Below are 11,666 nucleotides of genomic sequence, written 5' to 3' on the forward strand. Positions count from 1 at the left end.
TGTAGACAACCAAACCAAACAGACTGTATGCAATTTGTTCTGGGTGTATACTATGCCTATCATATGGGTGGCCTGCTACTGCTCTGGTCCAGGAAATAGAGATCAACAATAATCTCTGCAAAAATCCATCTTGCACATAACATTAATTGGAAACCTTAAGGCTACCCTGCTGCAGGTGGGAGAAAGAAGAAGAAAAAAGGGGAAAACAGAAAGAGGGGAAAGAAAAACAGAACAGCAAGAGGGTTAGATACCTCTGTCAGCTTAATGATTTCTCCGGAGCTGAGACACAGCTTCTTATTGTCATCCAGCACTGTGTTCATATTCTCAATCCAGACTGCATCGACTGGCCCATCAAACATGTACCATTTCTTATTTGTATCCGTGGCGATAGCTCCTACCCGGATGAGTGACGAAAGAATCCCATCAGTCCTGTTAGACAGTAGGAAGGCAGACAAGAGTAATTGTAAAAATCACATGCTCTATCTCAAAGTAACATTCTGGCTTCATTACAGTTAATGGCAAAACTCCTGTTTACCTCAGTGAAGCCAGACTTTCACTCTTGTGTTCATCTATATCCATACTGGAGTGCCTCACTAATTTATTAAAGTGAGCTGATGCTGATCTCCTATTTGTTTTCCTTTGTAAATTTCTAGAATCTGCAGAGCCGCTCAGGATAACATTTTGGACATTAAGTGACTGAGTCTACCTACTTTAGGGGCAAAAATACTCCTCCTCTCCACTCCTATGTACACAACATAATAAGGATGCTACTAATGAAGCTATACCCTGCCAATAATGGAGCTGCTAATGAGGGGGGCAGTGGAGCAAGGAATGTTCAGTATAGATGACTGGGATTTATTCCATACATCAAAGTCTACTGTGAATTCCTGCTCAAACCCTAACCTGCACTCCCATTATTAAATAATTGTTGTTATTTATATAGCACCCTAGGTGTCCAGGGCCACTGTTACCAAGATCAAAAGAAAAGAGACTGTTCTGAAGCCTGGCTGATTAAAACAGATGGATTTATGCCTGTAAATGCCTTTTATGTGGATGCTGTATTTTTTGTCACGTTGATGTGTCTGTGCACTGCCCTTGGGCAGAACCACATCGTAAATAAGCTGTCAAGCTTAACTGGAATATACTATAAAAATATCCTTATAAAGATACACTGGAGCCCAAATCTAGTCAGTTTTGGGGCACAGCATAAGAAATATTTATTTGCTTTAGCTTTTCTCAGAGCTCTTTTTTATTGGTTTTCATGGTTTTATGAATTGTTCATTCTTCAGCTTTGTTCCTAACCATCTAGCTGGCATAACAGGAAGGGAGACAATAAGGTGGTGACTCTCACTCTATGGTCTGGGGATGTCTAGGAATCCACAGAGCCCTCCTGAGCTGGCTCCAGTGGATTTCTAAGCAGTAATGGGCTGTTGTGAGGGGAGATGGCCCATCAGAAGGGTGTACAGAATGAGAAACTGGATAATAGCTAAGATAAACCAAAGGGCAGTTATTTGCAGTTCCTGGGAGCTTTGCTCCTAAGAATCAACAGACTAATACCCCTCTGCGCCTCTGAAAATCTTCTCCTAATTACATAAAAATATCAGCACAACCCACATTCATACAGCACAAAAGACTATTCATGCCTGCCAATAAAGGAAGGAAAGCCCTTTAAGATGTTTTATCTTAGAGGGCTCCTAGCCCTAGATCACAAGGAGAGGAAGAGAGCGGGTTTTGTCCTTTACCACTCATGTGTTAGTAAATCAAATTCTCCATAAAGCTGGCCCATAGTGATGGATTTTGGATTCAGTATGAAGTAGTTGACTGCTTCATAATTCCCACCGCTGGCTGAAGGTTGACCTTTTAGTGATGTCATGGCAGCTGCCAGAACTTTGTAACACTGCAGAGACAGGAGGGCAAGGGAATTAAACACAACAGCTCTATAACAGTGAAGAAAAGGGAATGTAAACTCACAATGATCAATTCAAGGAAGGAGATAGAATGAAAGATTTTGCACAAAAGCTGCATGTGACCAGCAACATGGGCTGACAAGAAAGAAAGAAGATGATAACAGAAGCAGAGAGAAGGAAATAAAATCTCCAGTACAAAACAGATGAAATATCTGGAGACACCCCATCACAGAAGCACAAGTTGAACCCTCTGATTTTTGCATGGTACTCAGTTTAGGCAGCAGTCTTAATGCTCACAATCTTAAAGACCAGGAGACAAAATCAGGTTCTTCTCCACATCTAAAGGCAAAACAAAAGCCTCTCATGCTCATAGCTTCTATGTGCAGGAACGCTGCAAATGGGATAGCATTAGTGTTTCATGAAAAGTTCAGCCCTCTGCTCTGAGTCCCCTTTCAAATGCAAGCAAGATATTAAAACACTGTATCCAATGCAGTGTCTCAGTCTCCCTTACCTTTGTTTTCCCAGATCCAGTTGGCCCTACCAGCATGAGGCCATGGCGGACCACAGTGGTTTCATACAGCTGGATACACTTTGTCACAAAACCTGAGAAGAAACAAGAATCCATTTCACTTTCCTGAAGATCAGAAAGCAGCCACACACTCCATCTGGCAGAGCAATGGCCTAGCAGCCCATGCCTTAGAAGCTAGAGTTGTTTTACTGGCTTATAATTACTGTGGCTGCAATCCAGGGAAATTTGTGAGTATGCACTTATCCTTAGCAAATGAGCAGCTGACATTTAATACAAGAGGACTTAGGCCCACCCTTAATTATAAGGATGGGACATAAAATTATGCTGGTTCTGGATGGTAACACATAATTGTTAGTTCTGTCAGTCATAGCCATTATACAGAAAAATTCAGCCTCGAAATACCTTACTACCTTTATTTCAAGAGGTGATATGCTCTATAACAACAACAAGAAGTGACATCACATTCTGTATGGGATACCTTCATTTCACTGTTCATCACTCCACTCCTGAACAGTATAGCACTGAATAAAGAGCGCTTCTGAAATCATCAACAGCAAAAAACAGCAAAAAACATGGCAGGGGGTCAGACTAGATGATCTTCTCAGGTTTCTTCCGACCCTAGAAACTATGAAACTCAAATAAAATTGATGCTTTTATCTCCGTCTTTATGATGTGCAAGGACTGCTTCCAAATGTGTCTCATTTAAATTTCTAACTTCTATCAGGCATTTCAAATGCCAGATCCTGGCTTACTGCATTTTACTGGAGGCCTCTCAGAATTTTTAGAGGCTCTGATTCATGATATCATAGCTGAAGATTGAAATTGGAGGAGGTGGCTTTCCTAAAAGATTCAATATCCTATATGCTATCTGAGACTGGTTGTGCTGTTACACTGACTTTAACTTTGAAGTCCTCCAAAGATCACTCAAGTTCTCTATGAGAGAAGTCAGGGCATGATATTTTTGCCTGAAAAGGCCAGCAGCAAAAAGTATTGCTGAAGCTGTGTCTACATGCCAAAAAAGGAACAATATACACACACAAAAGGGCTTTAGTTCGTTTTGCACTGACCTTTAAGATTTTTTCTACTTACCATCTACATCCTTCAGGTTGTCTTTGACGCATGATTTGCGTATTGCTTTCTCCAGGATGCCATAGTCAATAGGTTCCTCTTTGATCCTGGGAAACAGGTCAGAGACAATACCATTGAATAGCTTGAGGTCATCCTGGAGGAATTTTGGTACATTAACATCCCGGATGGCCCTCAGGCAGATCAGCTCCTGCAAAGAATTAAGAACAAATATTTAAGCAAGCTCTGTACCTCAGCTTGCAACTTTCTGCAAGACACTCACCACATCTGTCACACATGGCCTGGAACTTCTCCAGTTCAGAAGTCATGTCTATTTTGTTTGCTTTTTCTCAGTTACTTCATCCATGAGCCCTGGAGAATTTCCATGGTGACTTGCTGTAATAGCTGTGGGTAACTAGAGAACAATGGAGGTAGATGAATTATGGGTGAAGTAAGAGTGTACTTGCCTCATTCATAGTAGGATTCTCTCTCTTCAGGTTGCCAGCAGCTGAGATCACAGTCTTCACAGCTCTCATTCCAAAGTCATAGTGATCCTAGAATAGCATGGAGGAAACAGATCAGTCAGATGCTAGAACATCACCCTGGAACAGCAAACCTGCCATCTCAAGCTCTAGGGCAAGTGGAAAAGAGGATTTTTTTTCTTGGAATGGTTGTCTTCCCACCCCACTGATTTGCTTGGTAAGCTAGAAAAGCCATCTCTCCTTTAAATATTTAGTCTTTATTGCATGAACTTTGTTAGACTGCATGAAAGAAGGAACTGTAGGAACTGCTTTCTAACCCAACTGTCCAATATAAAGTAGATAACACTATAATATTAGACACTCCTGGGTCACAACAGGATGAAAAGTAACGTTAAAAGAAGAATAAGGTGGATGAAGGATGGCTCTGGACAGGATTGTGCACGCAGGCTTGAGAGCCTACAGGATAAAGCTGCTGTGGTGTCAGAATTCACAGATGCACTTGAATATTCTGGTAGCAGCAGGAGGAATCCCTCCCCACAACCATTTTAGGAAAGGTTAGATGGTAGAAAGTTACTGACTTGGGTGCTGAGCTGTTCTGAAGACAATTTGAATGTAGTGGTGATCTTCTTTGCAAGCACCTTGGCTTCATTAAATCCAAAGGAGTAGAGAGAGATCTCAGCAATCATGGAGTAGTCTGGGACCATCATAGCCACAGGACGGAAGAGAGCCTGCAACATACAATATCATCACGACAGGAATCACCACCAGCTCACCCCATTAATTTTTCTAGCAGGTCTAGAATGGTATATGATCGGCTTGAAGCCTGCAGTTTGTGGAGTACAGCTTGGGTGTATCTCTTGGACCTCTCACAATCTCAGTATTTGCTTATAGATGAGACTTTGTCCTACCAAGAGTACACTAGCCTAACTCTTGTGATAAGGACATGGTGAAATCACCAAATAGCTCATTGCACTGACTGGTAGTACTACTGGGTTGTCTATTTTTTAAGTCATAGTGGATGCATCTACACAAGACTCTAACAGTGCAGTAGCAGGCAAGGCAAAACCATACTAATACGCTACTGCACACTTAGTGTCCAAAAACCCCCCATGCACCAGCACTCTTGTGCAGCAGAACAAGTTACTGTGCATTGATTTAGTACTTCATTATCCAAGTACTAAACTTAATGCGCAGTAACTACACTGCATTAATATATGTGTAGACACACCCACTGGCTACACTGTTCGAAGAGGATTCTTGCTCAGAGATGCACTGGGGTATAAGCTGGCTGTCCTGAGGCATAGATTTCTGTAGCATAAAGAAACCAGGAGACAGTCAGAAGATCCATACCATTCAAATTGTGTATGATTCTAATGAAAGGGAAGTTGCCATTCTGAGAGACAGCCAACACAGCTTTGCTACGGGTAGATCGTGCCTGACCAACCTCATCTCCCTTCTATGACCAGGGGACATGTCACCTGGACAGGGGAGTAGAGGATGAAGTCATTTACTTGGATTTCAAAAAAGCCTCTGATTTGGTCTCCCATGATGGCCTCATGGCAAAACTGGAGAACTGCAGCCTCGTGGATGGCACCAAACTATAGGGAAGTGTGGTTACACTGGAGGATATGCTGGGGATACAGCCTGACCTGGATAGGCTCACAAAGTGGGCAGATATAAACCTGATAACTTTCAACATAGAGAAATGCAAGGTGTTCCACCTAGGAAGAAAAAACCCATATCATACCTATAGGCTTGGCAGTGCTTCACACACTAGCACTATGTCCAAAAGAGACTTGGGGGTCATGATTGACCACAAGATGAATATGAACAACCAATGAGATACTGCAGCCAGCAAAGCAAATAAAACCTTGGTTTGCATGCATCTCAAACAAAATCCAAGATGTCATTCTCCTGCTTTATTCAGCCTTGGTGAGGCCACAGCTGGAGTACTGCATCCAATTTTGGGCCCCACATTTTAAAAAGGACGTGGAGAAACTCGAAAGAGTCCAGAGGAGAGCCACGTGCATGATCAGAAGTCAAGAGAGCAGGCCTTATGAGGAAAGGCTGAGAAGCACGGGACTCTTCAGCTTGGAAAAGCGTAGGCTCAGGGCGGACTTGTTGACAGCCTATAAATATATCAGGTGTGTACAACAAGATCTGGGAGAATGTCTGTTCACCAGGGCTCCCCTAAGAAAAACAAGGTGCAATGGTCTCAAACTGCTGGAAGAACGTTTTAGACTGGACATAAGGAAGAACTTCTTTACAGTCTGAGTCTCTAGATTCTGGAATAGACTCCTCCCAGAATTGGTGCAAGCACCTACTCTGAACATCTTCAAGATGTGTTTGGATAATTACCTTGCTGGGGTCATCTGACCCCAGCTGACTTCCTGCGCTCTGGGCAGGGGACTGGACCAGACAATCTTGCAAGGTCCCTTTCAGCCCTAATGTCAATGAAATCTATGGCCAGGACAGCCAAAGAACATGCTAATTTCAGCTCCCCAGCAGTCTGCATAGAGTAGGCTCCTGTGGATTTCCAACCACCACTGACATCTGTCCTTCTCCATCTGCACATGGAAATCCTAAAGTAAAGCAGCAGCTGCAAAGCTGTCTGTTCTCTCTTGGGGTAAATCCCTATTGGGCATCAGGCCGTACAGAAGAGAGGAAATTATTTATTTCTTCAGTGAATCTAGACTCAAATTTGGCACAATCCATAGCTTTAACAGCTAAAGTTAATTCTAACAAGTGTCATTCTCTTCTGAACAAGCACAGCATAAAATGGCATTAATGGAGTTTCAGGACAGGTACTCCCAATAACATCAGATCAAATGCACTAACTATAGAAGTGAAAGTAAAGCATTTTTGAAGTATCTGTACTGTGAGCGTACCCTACAACCAGCCAGCCAGGCCAAGTTCAGCTTAGAGCAGGTTTATGGTATCCAAAGAAGCTAGCTGTGATGGACCACGTGATTTCAGGTACCTCGGTTTTTTGGGGGCCCACCTTGAGATACTCTACCTAACTACCCAGACTTCCATGGCACAGGCACTCAGTGCATTCAGGTTTCTGGCTCCCCAGAATCATATGGCACTTTGGAAGCCCAGGCCTGGACATTCATGTCTACATGGCATTTTTCTTATTGCATCTGGAGCATCCCCATGTATTTTTCAAGCCATATCCCAGCAAAAAACAGACCAGTCCCGGAGAGTGGCTCAGTTCTCATGGCTACTATGTCATGGTATTGCAGGGTGGAGCTGGAAAGACCAGTTAACACCAGTGTTACTGTCATGCATGTATCATGACGTATACACACTGGCACAGCAGTGGTGTAAAATGTACTGGCCCATAAGGAACTGACATCAACAACAGTCACAGGCTTTCCCTGTTAATGTAAGGCCTCCTAAGGCGTTAAATCTCTGTGTGTTTAACATCTGTGACTTACCACAATCCCAGATGGACAACTAAGTCCAACTACATGAGGTGGGGACAGGAGGTACAGAATACTGGTTTTTCATTAATAATGATATTCCTAGATATCTTAGGTCCCTACACTAAAGACACAGGTCCATATTTGAACACCTCATAATCACCCTCTCAGCACCCCTGTGAGATAAGACAGTACTATTATAAATGACTTACAAGGAAGTCTGTGGTACAGCAGGAACTTGAACCCAGGTTTCCAATAACCAAGGCTAGGATACTGACCACTGACCACTTCCTCTTTATGTTACTGAAGTCATCCCTAATATCTGATGAAGTTTACTTACTTTTAGATTATCAGGTAATTCAGTGCGTCCAGCATATCCAGGGTTCATGGTGATGAAAACTGCACAGGATGGGACCAGTGGGATCTCAGTTCCTTCAAACATGAAACGGTCCACCTAGAAAACATGACCATTCTAAAGTGACAAAGATAAGTTCTCTAGAGTCAAATGAGCAGGTGGCAGAATCAGTATCCCATAGGGGGAAAACGCCCTTCTCCTCTGATTTTAAATTGGACAGTGACAGGTTGTGGCGGGTGCAGAGATCCCACCTCAGGAACACAGCTGGGTATTCGTATCTCTCCGCTGTTTCCACCACGAGGCGGGCCAGTAGGGGGCGCTCCTGCACTGAGCCGCCCACCTCCCTGTGCCCAACCACCTTCCAGGCTCCAAATGCCTCCCTAGGGGCGCCTTATGTCCGGCTGACCCCTCTCCCGGAGCACACTCACTAGTCTGGGGGTAACGTGCCGCCACCACCCCAAGAATGGACTGTCTCGCGGCCCTGTGTCCTTGGGGTAACACAGGCCTAAAGTCCCACGGGTACTCAACCCAGTACAGGCACTTGGGGTACTTCCCCAAGTCCGGGGGCAAAAAGGTATAGTCTCCCTTAGTCCACAGACCTAAGGGGTCTCTTAGGCATAATTTAGACCCACCCCTCAATAAGTCTCCCACACCAGTCAAAAAGGAGAACTTTATTGATTACAGGGGGTAGGGTAAACTAGGGTACAGGATAGAGCAATATCTAGAAATCCTAAAGAGCAAACAGTCTGGCTGTGGTAGCCTTTTGATTACGCATCTGTGATACTTCCAGCTAAATATCTAATCAGATTGAGTAGCTTACTCACAAGCATCTTCCAAAGGCAGGTGAAGTTTCCCTTTGGAGGCAGGCGGTTCCTAGCTCGTGAGTTTGGGGGGAGAGAGCCAGTTTCAGATGTTAAGGCTTCTCTGTCCCCTGCCTGGCTGCTGCATCACCTCATGGCCGGAGAGGAGAGACCGCCTCCTTCCCCGTCCTAACTTATATAGCCCCTGTGACCTCATTCACCTGGGCCAGCGGAGGTCAGCCCCAGTTGGCTGTCAGCCAACCAATCTGAAATGCATCACCTGTTACCGGGCAGATTCCAGCTCCCCAGGTAGAAACCCCTCACCCAGGTAAGTGATGCAAGTCACGTAGGCAGAGGGAGCAGGTTTCCCCCTCCCTCAGGAATGCAGCCAGCTCCAGTTCCCTAAAGAGACAGGCTGAGGGTGTGGTCCCCTGTGTGCTGGGCCCATCCGAATTGAATGGTCACAGCACAGAGATTTAAATCACAGTGTCACAGGGCAGAGATTTTTGGGGAGAAACCAAGGTGGCTTTCTGCCACACAGGTCACCCCACTGATATGGATGACAAGATCCGGCTTCCATCCAGGAATGCAGGGTTACAAACGGGACTTCTCCTCCTTTTAAGAAAGCAGACTCTTACATGGATTTACTAATCATTTACGGTATTTCTTTTGATCACAAAGAGGCTTCTAACCCTCCAGCTGTAAACAGACACCTTCAGATTTATTCAGTATGTGAATTGGGGACTGAATTAATTTGTGGCAGATAAGGCAAGAAAAGAAACCTAAATCCCTTTTAAGAACACTTGTGGGTGGTGATTTCAGATGGTGGATAAAGAAGTACAGCAGAACTCACTGAAAGCAAGTTTCTGATGGTAAGCCAAAGTCAAGGAGCTTCAGGACTTAACCTTTTCAATCCCTACAGGAGCAAAACAGAGACTGGCTGTTAGAATAGCTGACAGCTATGTCTCTGTCAGGAGCTAGCACCAACTTCTAGTAAGCATGATGCACACGTGCATGCATGTGCTCACACACACACGATTTTGTGAATACCTCAAGGTTCAAAGACAATTCCCTCTCTTATATATAAGCAATCAAGCAATAATCCTGGTTTCTGCTTAGTCACAATGGTACATTTTACTTTACATATCACAGTGCAAGAAAACAGGCATAACAGTATTTTTGTCTATCAGCAAGTGTCTAGCATTAGAATCAAATAGTGGAAAAAAGTACAGGAAAAAGGTTATGGCCACACTAGAACCAGAAATGTGACTGCAGCTCACAAACATATCTGAATGAGTATTAAATTAGATAGCTCAAGTTTAAGTATAATCTGCAACAACTGAGAGTGGGGAAGAGACTTCAAAATCCACCAGGACATGGGTCAATAATCAGTTGGCTACCCCACACTTTTGGCTGTTGCAATTATAGTCCTGTTCGTACCTAAGCTAGCCAATTTGAAGATAGTGTGGCTACATCTATGCAAGTTGCAACAGGAGGTTTGGATTGTAGTACAGGCACACCAAGAGTTAGGAACTCTTATACTTCAGTGTCTAGATAACCCATCTCTTTATTTGCTCATATCCTTGACTCACCCTTTGCTGCTGGGCCTTCTGAATGGTTGTGATCTGTTGAGCAACTACAGACAGCACTTCAATATCAATGCGGTTAAATTCATCAAAGCAAGCCCATGCTCCAGAGCTAAACAAGGAAGGGAAAATGAGGGCAGCGTGAGGGACACAGAAACTCACAAACTAGCAGTTCAACTGGACTTAAGCATCTGTGTTATGGGGATGGCACTATGAAAGAAACAAGAAATGAATCTAACAGTTCTCAGCATTCTCACAATGGGGGAGATAATAGTGCAAGCAGCCTAATAAAAACAGCACAACGCACAGTTGAGTTTGAAAGGGATGTCAATACAGGCAGTCCTCAGACTTATGACACAATTAGTTCCTGAAAACCATGTCTTAAGTCGAAATGTTGCAACTCAGAAGCAATTTTCTCATAAGAAACAATGTTATAAATGGGGGATTGGTTCCTGAATCAAGGCCTGATACTCTATTTTCACCAAAAATAACCCAGAATTTTGTACTCGCGTCATTTATAGATGAGTAATATAGCTACATTAATATATTTATATTGTAAATAGCAATCATATTGATTTAGAAGGACTTCTTTGAGGTGACTTTGCTGGACTTTTTGAAGGGTTCTTGGCTGCAGTCTTCTCAGGAGTCTTGGCTGCAGGTTTTTCTGGCGTCTTGGCTACTTTCTTAAAGAAAGTGTCCAAGGAAGTTTGGACAGATGTTCTCCAGGGAAACGAGTGACATAGCAAACTTGTTCACTGGCATGGCATTGCATTGGATCAAGCGTCTTAAGTCAAAACTGGCGTTGTAAAGTTGAAACAGGGTGTCAATTTATAGATGTTTTAAGTGCAAAACATTGTAACTCGAAACGTTGTAAGTCGAGGACTCCTGTATAACATTTTATTCTGTACCCAAAATGTGGGCACAGCTGATATAATATGATATAGGGCTAGATTCTTTTCCACCTATTAGGTAGCTAAGTAGATTTAAGTGCCTAAGTACAATTCTATTCCACCCTGTTTAAGTCCTGAAAATCCATTAATGCACTTATTTTCTAACACACTATTATCTAGGGGTACACTGATAGAGACTTTTTGGGCCTATAAAAATAGCTGATTTTTAAGGAGGCATATTGGTTGATACCGATCTGATTTCTGATATGCACCCCGGCAGCTTTAACAGCAGCTGGTAAGTCTGTTGTTGTGGAAGGGGAGGGGGAAGGGAAGGGGCATGGGGGCCCCCCGCAGTGACGGAGGAAGTGGAGCTGGGGCAGGCACTGCCCAGTTGGGGCAAGGCAGGGCACAGGACGGAGCCATGGCTTGTCTGGGGGGCATGGGGACGAGGGGCAGCTCCCGCTGCTGCGCGCACCCTGGGAGGGTATGGGGGGTGTGTGCCCCCAGATCTGTGCAGGGCAAGGTGGGCTGCGCCAGGCTCTTCCCAGCAGGGGCTGGGCTGGGCTGCACTTGCAGCAGGCAGCAGCAGCACTGGGAGAGGAACTACCGGGGGGACTGCAGGCACCC

General features: G+C 44.1%; 1 protein-coding gene across 4 annotated transcripts in view; it reads right to left on the reverse strand.

Annotated features, from left to right (window-relative positions):
- Window positions 1–11,666, reverse strand: part of DNAH1 (dynein axonemal heavy chain 1) — a 192,572-nt gene that overhangs the window by 119,806 nt on the left and 61,100 nt on the right. For all 4 annotated transcript variants that reach the window (XM_019510343.1, XM_019510342.1, XM_019510344.1 and 1 more), the window contains 8 exons: window positions 10,156–10,261; window positions 7,749–7,862; window positions 4,562–4,711; window positions 3,969–4,055; window positions 3,526–3,712; window positions 2,419–2,510; window positions 1,743–1,897; window positions 252–429 (listed from right to left, as the gene is read on the reverse strand). In XM_019510343.1, the coding sequence (XP_019365888.1) occupies window positions 252–429; window positions 1,743–1,897; window positions 2,419–2,510; window positions 3,526–3,712; window positions 3,969–4,055; window positions 4,562–4,711; window positions 7,749–7,862; window positions 10,156–10,261 (1,069 nt within the window). The remainder of the gene's footprint in view (window positions 1–251; window positions 430–1,742; window positions 1,898–2,418; window positions 2,511–3,525; window positions 3,713–3,968; window positions 4,056–4,561; window positions 4,712–7,748; window positions 7,863–10,155; window positions 10,262–11,666) is intronic.

The sequence above is a fragment of the Gavialis gangeticus genome, unplaced genomic scaffold (assembly GCF_001723915.1).
Source record: "Gavialis gangeticus isolate Ggan-Ray unplaced genomic scaffold, GavGan_comp1, whole genome shotgun sequence".
Lineage (NCBI taxonomy): Eukaryota > Metazoa > Chordata > Crocodylia > Gavialidae > Gavialis > Gavialis gangeticus.